This window comes from Rhinopithecus bieti, unplaced genomic scaffold (assembly GCF_001698545.2).
Source record: "Rhinopithecus bieti isolate Rb0 unplaced genomic scaffold, ASM169854v2 scaffold_8035, whole genome shotgun sequence".
In the NCBI taxonomy this organism is placed as follows: Eukaryota; Metazoa; Chordata; class Mammalia; order Primates; family Cercopithecidae; genus Rhinopithecus; species Rhinopithecus bieti.
Window position 1 is genome coordinate 1,070,593 of NW_016806092.1, and position 13,685 is coordinate 1,084,277.

Genomic DNA, 13,685 nt, shown 5'->3' on the forward strand with positions numbered 1-13,685 from the left:
GTCAAGTCTGCACTAATTTTTGCCTTGCGTGATGTGTGAATTTGACAAAAAGAGGAGCTGGATTGAGGAGTGGGATGGCAAGCGGGAGGCACCTCTACCTGCACACACCTCAACTGACTGGTGGGGGGCAGGGGATAGATGCAAATCAGGCCTTCTCGAGTGGCCAATCAATAGTCAGGTGAGGGATTTTGGGTCCCCACCCCATCCCAACCGGCGTTTGAGCACGTGCACAGTGTTCTGGGACCTTTGTCCCGCAAAGTCACGCTTGGCGGGCACCCCATGGTCCCTTTTTCTGGTCAGATGTCCTTGATTCTTTTCTGCTCTACAACCCACCTCTCTAGTAGTGTCTTCCCATCTCCCTACTCATTCCCTTCCGCGCTGCTGCGGGTGAGAGCTTTCAGCGTTGCGTCCCAAGGAGCGTGAGGAGTGTGCGGAGCTTGGCACACCAAGTTGCTGAGACTGTGACACCAGCCTCCGCCCGTTCCGCGCGGGTGCAGGCGGCGAGCCTCGGCTCGGACACCACAGCTCTCCTGCCCGCGCCGGGCAGTCCTCCGCCTGTCCAGAGGCAGCACTCCCGGCTCTCGGCTGGCTGTGGGTCTGTCCTGTGGGGCTCCAGCACTAGCCTGCTCGGCCTCGGAACCTCCTGCAGCGTCCAGAACACAGAAAATAGACTCATCACCTAATTCGCCAGGGAGCTCGAGCGTTGCGGGGCCCGCGGCGCCTGCCTCCCCCGCTCCTCCCCGCCACCCGACCCCAGACCCCCACCCCCGCCAGGGCTTCGGCGGCCTCCCTGGAGTCACACAGCCTCGCCCCCCCCACCCCAACAGCCCCTCCCCGGCAGACAAAGGGCCTGGGCAAATTCGCCGCCCGGCCTCCTAGCGCTCCGGGGAGGCCGCTGCGCCCGGAGTGGATCGCGCTGGAGGCGTGCGCCGGGCGAGAAGCCGCGGCCGCCGGAGCGCAGTATGGGGAAGAACCGCGAGATGCGCCTGACTCACATCTGCTGCTGCTGCCTCCTTTACCAGCTGGGGTTCCTGTCGAATGGGATCGTTTCAGGTAAGTTCTTCCGTGACTTTCTCGCTTCCTTTCCAGCCATCCCAGCGGAGACCGCGAGCGTAGGGGTCGGCAGGGCTGGTGCAACCGGTGCGTGGAGAGCAGAGCTCAGTAGGTAGCAATAAAAATGAGCTTGAGGTGCGGGTTAAGGGGTCAAGTTCGGAAATGAAGCACACTTCTGCCGGCCTCGTTTTAACCGTATGTGGAATAGTTTCCTTCTAATTAGAGCAATAATATTTGCAAAGGTACGTTTGCAGCACCTGGAGGAAAATTAGAACGTACCTAAGTTGATAGCAACGCTCTGCTCTAGCATACACTTCAGAAATCGTTTACTCGTGCTGGAGTCTTTGCATCGGTTTTCTTTTCAACAATGAAGTACAGTCACCAAACTTTGATTCCCCCCTCCCCGCCCCCAATATAATCGTACTTTTACTCTGAAAATGCTGGGGTCTGTAATCTGATCGCAAGGCTTCTGGGGTTGCAAAGAGTTTCAGGGGCTAGACGGGTGGTCTCTATTGCATTCAACGCGAGCGCTCTGTATCTATGGGTTGTGAGCTTAGAAATATTTGTGCTACTGGAACCGCGGCACTTTAAGCCCCACACTTCTGTCTGCCCCGCCCGCAGAGCTGCAGTTCGCCCCCGACCGCGAGGAGTGGGAAGTCGTGTTTCCTGCGCTCTGGCGCCGGGAGCCGGTGGACACGGCTGGCGGCAGCGGGGGCAGCGCGGACCCGGGCTGGGTGCGCGGCGTTGGGGGCGGCGGAAGCGCCCGGGCGCAGGCTGCCGGCAGCTCACGCGAGGTGCGCTCTGTGGCTCCGGTGCCTTTGGAGGAGCCCGTGGAGGGCCGATCAGAGTCCCGGCTCCGGCCCCCGCCGCCGTCGGAGGGTGAGGAGGACGAGGAGCTCGAGTCGCAGGAGCTGCCGCGGGGATCCAGCGGGGCTGCCGCCTTGTCCCCCGGCGCCCCGGCCTCGTGGCAGCCGCCGCCTCCCCCGCAGCCGCCCCGTCCCCGCCCCCGGCCCAGCACGCCGAGCCGGATGGCGACGAAGTGTTGCTGCGGATCCCGGCCTTCTCTCGGGACCTGTACCTGCTGCTCCGGAGAGACGGCCGCTTCCTGGCGCCGCGCTTCGCAGTGGAACAGCGGCCAAATCCCGGCCCCGGCCCCACGGGGGCAGCATCCGCCCCGCAGCCTCCCGCGCCGCCCGACGCAGGCTGCTTCTACACCGGAGCTGTGCTGCGGCACCCTGGCTCGCTGGCCTCTTTCAGCACCTGTGGAGGTGGCCTGGTAAGCGCCTTCTTTCCCTAGCTCTCCATTTTCCCCTGCTGCTCCTCTCCTTGCCCCATAGATCGGGCTGATTTGCATGCACCTTCTCCCCTTTCAGTTGCTCCTTTTGAGCTTCGCCCTAGACTGCACCCCCAGGTGTCTACATCGTTTGCCTCCCATGGAACAAATCCAGGGCAGTTATGTAAATCGGACGTCTAATTGGACGGATAAATGGCCTTCTCCTTCCAGATGGTTATGTGTCTTTCGAAACTACGTGAAACTCTGCCTTTTTGTAACTTCTTCCCAATGGCTCTTCTTTCTGTTCTCCAGGGTTTTCTGAAATAAGGGCAACACGTGATGCCTTTTAGAAACTCAAAAGACAACCAGTGGGCTCACTGATGAATCTCCTCCGTGTTTGCGCAGCACTCTCTGTTCCTCATCTGTTATCTTAGAGCTTTTTCATAACCGACTTCAAAGTTGTAAGAACAATTCTATAGGGAATTAGTCTGACAGTTTTCTAGAATTTAAACACATCCAGAGCCATACTGGACACCTGTTCACTGTTTTTGTGAAAGATAGGAGTTGGGAGGGACTCAATTGAGAGACTGGAGCTGTTGAGTAATGGGTGACATTATCATCCAATCCGTGTTCAAAGGGTTATGGTTCTGTGATTTACATTTCATTTGACAGTACTTCCTTTTCTTCTTTCCACTCTTTGGAGGAAAGGAGCAAGGTGGAAAGCCTTGTTAAATGGCCTGTTGGGATGGAAAGTAAAAGCCATTTGCTCTGTCAATGTAGAACATCATTTGATTTTTCTCCCTCTGTCATGATTCAGGGGTTAGGACAAGCTTCTATAAGTTGTCCTTTGTGTGTGTGTGTGTGTGTGTGTGTGTGTGTGTGTGTGGTCAAATACGTATAACATAAAATTTAACCGTTTTTAGATGTACAGGTACGTGGCATTAAGTACATTCACGTTGCTGTGCAACACCATCATGTCCTTTATGGTTGCTCCCACCACCATGGGCTTAATATTAATTGGTTTAAGACAAAACTCATAAAATATCAAAAATGCCCTTGTGATTTGTGGCTTCAGTTTGCTCTTCATAGTGAGCCACTGAGAAATCCACAAGAACTTGCATGGAAGCAAACTGCTTATTTGGAGAAAATCCAACAGCAGTGGATAGCAGAAAATAATCAGCACAGTCACAGCCACCCAAACCTACCACCCGCCCCCCACCCCTGAACCAAGATCCCATAGTCAAATGATGTACACTGTTGGACAGTGCTCATAATGATGAATATTCAAATATGGGCATTTTTAGGCTTAAGTGAAAAAAACTGGCATGGAAAAATTACATGTAAAGCTTTTATTAAAAGGTTTTCTGTGGAACTGATGTTTGAACATTTCACTGAGGAAAACGTTTTGTGGAGATTTCATTGTCCACTAGCTTTTGGCTGGGGATTAAATAATCACATATAGAAAGTTCCTGGTGTGGTAGGAGCAATGGGGGATAAAGAATTTCACTGTGTTGAAATGTGCACTTTTGGTCAGATTTTCCAAATGACCTATTCCTTCTCTCTGTACTTAAGGAAGCAAAGTTAGAATTATAAGTAGGTTTTTCATAGACTGAATAGGAGTTTGACATACCTCCCTGTTTATCATGTTGGACTTTTACTCACTTTTCCTATTAGCTACATATGTATATGTTCTGAACTGGGAAGTCTTTGTTATTGAGGAAAACTACCATTGCCAGCAATACAGTGTAGGAGTTAGATTTTCGGTAAAAAGTTAAGCAAATAGCCAAGAAGAGTGGGTTTGTTACTCTAGACTCTAATATGCCAGGCTTTTCCCTTATGAGCTGGTGGATAAGGAAAGAGAGACTTGTTATCGTACTCTGGAAGAGATTTGTTCCCTGATGATTGACAAGCTCCTTCTCTCTTTAGGCTTCAGTTTCCATAGGTAAAATTAGAGAATTAGATGATTTAATTTAAAAAAATTGGATGGTGGGATTAAAATTCTATTGGATATTTCATGTATTCTAGGTCCCTTGTTTAGAGGATAGAATGTTCTGCCTTTTAGGGGCTCAAGAATTAAGAGAAAAATATCATGTATAAGTGGAAATGACACAGGTCGTCACAGGACAGTGACAGACCAGCACAATTAATTAAATGTTCTGCTAAGGTAAAAATCCCTTGGGAGAGGTGGGGAATGCTTCCCAAAGCAGATGAAGTTTAACTGGATCTTAAACCATGGAGAGGATTTCGCCAGGCAGAAAAAAAAGCTGGAGTGTTGTAGGTAGAGGGGAGGAGACTGAGTGCAGGCATGAAAATGCAGGACCTGTCAAGGGAATGATAAAGATTATCTCCTATGACTAGGCCAGAAGATGCGATAGAGAGAAATGATCTTAAAATGTCTAGAGATCAAACTTCAAAAGCCTTGTCTGCAAGAATATGGGCTTTTTCTAACTGAATATTCACAAAACTACCTACCTGTTCCTTTATATCTCAAGAATTCTGTGATCCTGTAATGCTAATGTGAGGAATTATGATACCTTTATATAGAGTTGGTGAATCATTTATAAATGCAACTGCCATTAGTTTGCAACAATTATTTTCTTCTTAGGGAAAACTTTCTTATTGTCAGTTGCAGAGAAGAGGGTATTTCACGAACTGTACCTTCCCTTCCCCTCTCTTGATAGTAAATTTTGCCTACTGGTACCTGAACTTTTCAATATCTTTTGGATTATTAAATGTTTAAAAGGATCCAAAAGTCTGTAGGAAAGGAAATAGAACATCAGCTATCCAATAAAGTGAACATTTATAAGATTGACCAATTTACTCTCCAGGTACTATGCTAACTTGTGTTATCAAAGGAAAAGTGCCAGAATGGAGATTTTGGATATGGGGCAAGAGCTGTCTCTTCAAAGTTTTTGATCTTTCTGGATATCATATCTGGATCTGTCTCTATATAAAATGTACAAATTATACTTATATATGTAGCAATTGATCTGTGAAGCGTTATTATTTCTATTTGTCCTGATTAGTGTATTATTGAATAACAATCTTATTTGAGTTGTATATTAGATCTTATAAACATGCAAATATACTACTACTAATCAATTAAACATTTATTGAACAACTCTTATGACTAAGGCCTTTTCCAGATATTGAGAATACAAAAAGAAGATGAAGCAGTCTCGATATATTTCACGGGGCTCTCAACCTAACTTGCCAGTCCCCAATGAAAACAGGGAAATACAATAGGTTGAGATGTGTGAAAATACAGGTATACCATGAGTGCTCTGATGGCACTGTCTTGTTCATCTCTTTTCATTTCCAGCACTTTAGTTTTAGTAGATACTCAGTAAAATCACTGAATAATAAAATACAACAGATGAAGTACTTTATGATATTTTAAAATCATCTTAAAAAATTAAAACACACAAAAGCAACAAATTAAATCCCATGAAACTGTGCAACAATTATCTTTGCTCAAAGTTAACACAATTTTTTTTTTTTTCTAAAACCATTCTTATAAGCACTGGGCCAAAATAAACTAGATTAGTATATACCTGGCCTATGTTTTTTTTAATGGACTACTGACATGGCAGACTACTTAGATTAATTTTCCATATGATGAAGTGTGGATACTAAAACTAATGCCACCTTTTCCTACTTAAATTAAGAGTTTTATCCAGTAGTCATTTTGGTTAGCTTTTGATACAGAATCTGGAGCCTTCTGTAAATTAAATTTTTTAAAATCTTATTTGCACTAAAGTATTCTATGCTGTGGGAAGTTTTAAACAATTAAATATTTTTGTGACTCCCATTTAAATAAGGCACTATATCAGTTAGCAGTGTGAAAGCTGCTGTCAGAGCAGGAATGAGTAAAGGGAAATAAACACATAACGAGGAGAATCAGTGGAATCAATCCACATCCAAATGAAAAAATTAAGATTACAGACTGACCTCATATATCTACTTTCTTCATTCAAGCAAAATCTTAGGAATGATAGAAAAAATATTCTAAATAAATATAAAGCAGTATTAGAAGAGAATGTCATCAGGACATCAGATATTTTAAATATCTCCTGAAAGATTGAAACAGTTTGGCTTGGATTAAGGGAAACATATAGTCATTAGAAAACATCTGTGAATTGCAGGAGCCATGCCAGAAGTGCCGCTGTACATGCAGGGAAAGGCAATGCAGTGAGCAGAAAAGGACCTAGAATAAGAGTAGGATTTGTTTTCTCTGTTATCCCATTCTGCCAAGCACTGGAAGCCACATATGGGTCGCTAACACAGGAACAGAGAACAGACGCAGAGCTTACCCAGGCACATGGGTGACACCCAGGAAATACTCTCTACTCTCAAAAGGTGAGCTGTTGGATTCTTGCGCCGAGTCAAATGTCTCATCTGTCTCTAACTCAAGGAGAGCTGAGTAAACTGAACTAGTCACAACAGATAGGTGAGCAGGGAAACCAAGCAAAGATGAGCTGACACCCAAGAATATTACATTTTGAAGAAAATAATATAAAAAGAGTCTAAAACTCTTGTTAATTAATATAAGAGGCAAAAAATTAATAAATAGAATAACAGAAATCTAATGCCCAGAAGAATAAGAGCAGGTATATATTTATGGAAAAAAATAAATTAAAAAAATTGAGAACAAACTGCTATCCATAAAAAGATTAGATACAATGGGACTGAAATTATATCTCTGTTAGAGTAAAAACTCAATAGATGAGCTGATAGGTAAATTTGTGATATGGAAGATCAAACCCAGAAATTATCCCAGAACATAATACAATGGCGAAACGAATATAATATAATAATAAAAAGTTGTGAGCCATGAATCATAGGTCTAGATCAAACATTTCTCTAATAGGAATGCATTTAAAAAATCAGTATAAAGATTGAATTGTAAAAATACATGCAATTATATGCTACCTACCAGTTAGACTTTGGATATGAGGCCAGATATTACTTCTCTGAGAGTAGAGGGTAGATGAGATAAATGGTGTTCTGGATGATCCTCGCTCAGCATACACCAAAAGCAATTTTCAATACAGGTTTCCGTATTTGAATTTAAAAATACAGACAAATGGAAAGCAGTTTTGTGTAGAATTCTTGATTTTAAAAATTTTCATTATTTATTGTTGTTTTCTTTCAAAATTGTAGCAACATTTTAAACAACTTTCTTGTTTTCCAAAGTTTTCACAGAAACAAAAATGTATTTTGCACTCAGATTTCACTGGCTTTCATATTTAATTATTTAATATTTAAATATTGATTAAATTATACATTTACAGAATGTTGTACCTACCTGTGTTCAGACAAATATGGCTGACTCTTGTCACAGGCTGACTGGTGGAAATGGTTGTGTACTGTAAGACAAAGAAAGTGTCTGCTAGCTATGAGCATTCAGCATGCTGTATGCCTCAGCAATATGTCTTCCAGATGGTGTGTGGAGTATTAAGTCAGCGATTCTAGTTGAATTGGTTGATATAAAACCAAGATTAGTTAGGGAGAGGTTAAGAGACCAGTGATTCTAATTGAATTGGTTGATATAACCAAGGTTAGTTGGATAGAGGTTAAGAGACCCCTTTTTTCAGCGTCAGAAACAAATTTATCAGAGATAAGACACAAACCTTCAGAGTGAAAGACCAACCACAAAACTCAGCATGACCTAAGAGGGACCCAAATCTAGATACACATTGACAGCATATTAGAACATCAAAGAGAAAGAGAAAATCCTATGCATTTAATAGAGGAGAGATGATCTACAGTGGGATGTGTATCAGATTGACTTTAGAGGATTGAATCAGTAATACTGGGTGCCAGAGGATCAGGTAACTTCAGAATTCTGAGGAAGAGTCATTCTAAATCCTGGATTATATGGTCACACAAAATACCATTCAAATCTGAGGCCAAAGTAAAATCATTTTCAAAATTATAAGGACTCAGATGTTACCACACAGAATCTCCAAAAAGGTATGCAATGAAAAATCTTCCTGAAATACCTATCCCCTGGTTAGTACTTAGTTTTCCATCCTAGAGGTAACCAGGGTCATCTGCTTATAGTGTCTGATCTGGAGGTAGTTTATGCATAAACAAATATATATACATGTATACACTTACATCTTTTTAAAAACCCATATTGTTTACACACACACACGTGGTATTATTACATTTGAATGCGTAAAGAGATTCCCCTTTTGTTTAGTCCTCTTATATCTGATTGCAAGGATCTTTTGTAATCTACCTAATCAGTTTGGTGTTCCTGGATATTTGATTGCATACAATATTTTCCTATTAAGAACAAGGCTAAATATATAAGGTTCTGTAGAAATGCTGTTTTGCCTCTAACGTATATCTGTGTTAAAGGGCATGTGTATTGGTAATTTGGAGAGATATTGCTTAATTGTACCCATAGAGATGGTGCTACTTTACAGTCTCAGACCAGGAGAGTAGGAGAGTTTCTCTTTCCCATGTCCTGTTACTGGTATGGACGTTATTATTAAAATTTTTGACCTTTGTGAAATCTAATAGGTGAAAGATGTTATTTATTATTATTATTATTATTTTTGAGACGGAGTCTCACTGTCGCCAGGCTGGATTGCTGTGGCGCGATCTCAGCTCACTGCAGCTTCTGCCTCCTGGGTTCAAGCAATTCTTCTGCCTCAGCCTCCTGAGTAGCTGGGACTACAGGCTTGCACCACTGTGCCCAGCTAATTTTTGTATTTTTAGTAGAGATGGGGTTTCACCATTTTGGCCAGGATTTTCTCGATCTCTTGACCTCATGATCCGTCCACCTCGGCCTCCCAAAGTGCTGGGATTACAGGTGTGAGCCACCGCACCTGGCCAAAGATTGATGTTATCTTAATATAGTTTTAATTTACATTTTTTGTTGTTATGGTGAGGTTGAGTGTCTTTATATTTTTTATTCTCATTTCCTTTCCTATAGACTTTCCATTCATATCTTTTACTTATTTTTCTTTCTTTCTTTCTTTTTTATGGTGGATTCTTGCTCTGTCGCCCAGGCCAGAGTGCAGTGGAGCAATCTTGGCTCACTGCAACCTCTCCCTCCTGGGTTCAAGCCATTCTCCTGCCTCAGCCTCCCAAGTAGCTGGAATTACAGGTGTCTGCCACCACACCCAGCTAATTTTTGTATTTTTAGTAGAGACAGGGTTTTGCCATGTTGGCCAGGCTGGTCTCAAACTCCTGACCTCAGGTGATCTGCCCACCTCAGACTCCTAAAGTGCTGGGATTACAGGTGTGAGTCACTGTGCTAGGCCATCTTTTACTTATTTTTCTAGTATATATTTTTATTTCTAATTCCAAAGTTCTTTATATATTAATATTTTAAAAAGACAAATGTTAATTACAAAATAATATATTCTAAGTATAGGAAATTTAGAAAATATATAAAATAAATAATCTGTAATTTTACCACCCAGAGATAAACAATTAACTTTTAGTATTTTGCTGAAAAGGACATAACAATATAAAACAAACCTCAATTTTCAGAAGATTTGTTGGTAAGCCAGAAAAAGCAAATTTTCTCAAACATCTTTTTTGGTTCATAAGATTGGCACAAATTATGCAGATTGAGACATAATTGGGGAACATTTGATCTTACACATTGTAGGAGAGTAAATTAGTAGAGGCAATATATACTTTTGTGTAGTATCTATTAAAACATTAAATATGATTACCCTTCTTGTCAGCAATTCTGCTCATAGTTGTCCATTTTAGAGAAATATCTATATATGTGCAAAAGGCTTTGGTATAAGCCAGTTCATTGCAGAACTTAGAACTCTCTAGATATTCAGCAGTAATGGACTAGTTATATCTCTATATTATGCTGAAGTCCAGGAGAATGGAAAGAAAAAAGAAACAGTTCTTTGCTTCAAGGTGTTTACCGTTTTGAAGGAACCATTTTCTTTGTCTCAACTTTTTAATCCTCTTAGAGTTAATCACAGTTATTTGATTTGGTAAGTACTCAACCTCTCCTTATTAATGAAATAACTGTTTTTTGTTGTTTTTTTTTGAGATGGAGTCTCGCTCTGTCGCCCAGGCTGGAGTGCAGTGACGCAATCTCGGCTCACTGCAAGCTCTGCCTCCCGGGTTCAAGCCATTCTCCTGCCTCAGCCTCCCAAGTAGCTGGGACTACAGGTGCCCGCCACCATGCCCGGCTAATTTTTTGTATTTTTAGTAGAGACGGGGTTTCACCGTGTTAGCCAGGATGGTCTTGATCTCCGGACCTCGTGATCCACCTGCCTTGGCCTCCCAAACTGCTGAGATTACAGGCGTGAGCCACGGTGCCCAGTCGAAATAACTGGTTTTTAAGTGTACCTACCTTTATGGCATTCTGTGGATTTCCAGTTTAGCATTAGAGTGGCATGAATAATATAGTTATGTGTGAGAGAATTTCTGGATTATGAGAGGAGCAATATGTAGATACGTTAGTCTTCATCAAAGGAAGCTACATAGTGAATAAAGAGAATTGTGATGCTGATCAAATAAGCTACATTGTACATTAAAAATAAACTAATCATATATTAACCTATGTCTTCATTCTCAGAGAACTGAGACATGGACCAATTTTGTGAGAGGAAATTTTGTTTGTTTAATAATCAGTAAATAATTGCATGTATTTATTTTAAGTTTGTTAACTGAATCATAAATATAGTATAATTTTAAATAACAAAATTCTTTATAGGAGCCTGAAAATATGTTTATGCAACACTAAAACAGAGCACATTTTTATTGAGCTCATGCACAATTGAATGTTTCCACTTATTTACAATTACATTTTTACCCCAGAGGGTTTTATGTCTTTGTATTTGCAAAATGAAGAAGAATCAGAGGAGTTCCAGGTTCCTGGTAGATGGGATATGTTTTGGAGCAGTGGGAGAACCAGTAGTCCCCCTTGAATTATGATTTGGAGGTTTCCTGAAAGGAAGTTTTAAGATTCCCTTAGCAAAGTGAGAACCATAATTTGATGCAGAGTGCATTTAGGGTGCAGTTATAGTGAGCACATCCATCTCATCATTATTCTGATGCCAAGCCCTAGACTGAGAGAAGTGAGAAAATGGGAGCTTAGCCATTCCAGTGCTACCCAGATATTTTTATAGAATTATTACATGGCGGTGTTGGGAAGTACCTTAGGGATTAGATGGTTTAGTGTCTGCCTTTTCCAGAGAGAGAAACTTGACTTCATCTCATAATTAGTGTGCATGTATCTGCAATAAATTATTAACTTTTTAGACTCTAACTCAGATGATCAGGGAATGGTGCTGGTGAGCCCAGGCCAGTTTTGGGCTTACCAAATGCTTCTGCTTTTCTATTGTTTTCCATTTAAAATAAATGAGATCTAAACATATATATATTTTTTTTTTCTTGAGCACATTCAAAGGATAAACATAAGGATATTTTGCCCTAAACTCTTTTTGTAGTCTACTAGCCTCAGCCTGGCTTTATTTAAAATAAGACCACTTCTGCAGTGAGGCTACATCATCAGCCATTTGACCATGCTCCTTGACGTCCTGTTTCTTCAAGTGTGGTGTGTAGATACCAGGATCAAAATCAGGCGGTGGGGTGTATGAGGGTGTGGGGGGATGTGGTTTGGTGAGTTAGAGGTCGTCTCTATAAAAAATAAGGATTCCAGATTGAATGACAAACCTAAAATATGAATTTAAAAAGAGTCCAAGATAAAAATAAGCCCGGGGTGGTGGCACATGCCTGCAGCACAGCTACTCAGGAGGCTAAGGTGGGAGGATCACCTGAACCCACGAGTTAGAGACTGCAGTGAGCTGTGATTGCACCACTGCCCTACACCTGGGTGACAGAGTGAGACCCTGTCTCAAAAGAATGAAAGAAAGACAGAGAAAGAGAGGGATAGGGAGGGAAGGAGGTAGGGAGGAAAAGAAAGGAAGGAAAGAAAGAAAAAGGAAGGAAGGAAGAGGAAGGAAGGAAGGAGGGAAGGAAGGAAGGAAGGAAGGAAGGAAGGAAGGAAGGCAGGCAGGCAGGGCAGGGCAGGGCAGGGCAGGGCCAGGCCCTGTCTCTAAATAAATGAATAAATAAATAAACAAAAAGAATACAAGGTACTTATTTTTTTAAAAAAATCTTTTAAGTTCAGGGGTACAAACGCGGGTTTGTTAAGTAGGTGAACTTGTGTCATAGGGATTTGTTTTACAGATTATTTCATTACCCAGATATTAATCCTAGTACCCATTAGTTATTTTTCCTGATCCTTTCCCTCCTCCCACCTTCAACCCTCTAGTAGGCCCCAGTGTCTGTAGTTCCTCTCTATGTGTCCATGTGTTCTCATAATTTAGCTCCCACTTATAAATGAGAACATGCGGTGTTTGATTTTCTGTTCCTATGTTAGTTTGCTAAGGATCATGGCCTCTAGCCCCATCCAGGTTGCTGCAAAGGACATGACACCATTCTCTTTTAGGGCTGCACAGTATTCTATAGTGTATATATACCACATTTTCTTTATCCAGTCTACCATTGATGGGCATTTAGGTTGATTCCATGCCTTTGCTATTGTGGATAGTGCTGCAGTGAACACACACATGTGTGTGTCTTTATAATACAACAATTTATATTCCTTTGGGTATATACCCAGTAATGGGATTGGTGGGTCAAATGGGGTATTTCTGCTTTCAGGTATTTGAGGAATCACCACACTATCTTCCACAATGGTTGAACTAACTTAAACTGCCATTAACAGTTTATAAGCATTCTTTTTTCTCCACAACCTTGCTAGGATCTGCTATTTTTTGACTTTTTAATAATAGCCATTCTGGCTAGTGTGAGATGGTATCTCATTATGCAAGCTAAAATTTGAGGGCAGCCACTTCAGTGGCTCTGAAAACAACAGAGCTCAAGATTCTTTCCTACTGGATTTGCATCCACTAAACTTCATACCCTAAGGATCTTGCATGAATTTTAATCCTTATATGCTCTTTTTGGAAAGTTCCAGTAACAGTAAAATTAGATACATCCTGTCCTTACTTAATAATATCCTCCCAGAAACCGACTCAGATGCTAGTGAGCTAAAAAGGATTCTATGGATTTAAAATTATTAATCAACACACTATACATGTAAACTAGTTGGAAGGTAACACAATGGAACATGAATGCCAGCATGAGTGTTTTCCTATTCTTCAAATAAAAAGAAAGCAAAAGTTGAAATCTGCTTCCTGTTCTAGAATCTGGAAATATTAAATAGAAGTAAGTAGTTTCAGTCATCAGCCATTTTATCAGTAAAATTGCAGCAGGAGAATTACTCCAGCTGTTTCACGATATTATTGTAGTTATATATTTATATTATATTTCTTAAATATAATTTATATTTGTATAT

General features: G+C 41.6%; 1 protein-coding gene across 1 annotated transcript in view; it reads left to right on the forward strand.

Annotated features, from left to right (window-relative positions):
* Positions 1-962: 962 nt before the first annotated feature.
* ADAMTS19 (ADAM metallopeptidase with thrombospondin type 1 motif 19) overlaps positions 963-13,685 on the forward strand; it is a 271,163-nt gene continuing 258,440 nt past the window's right edge. The window contains 3 exon segments of the mRNA XM_017874729.1: positions 963-1,053; positions 1,675-2,043; positions 2,046-2,329. Coding sequence (XP_017730218.1) covers positions 963-1,053; positions 1,675-2,043; positions 2,046-2,329 — 744 coding nt within the window.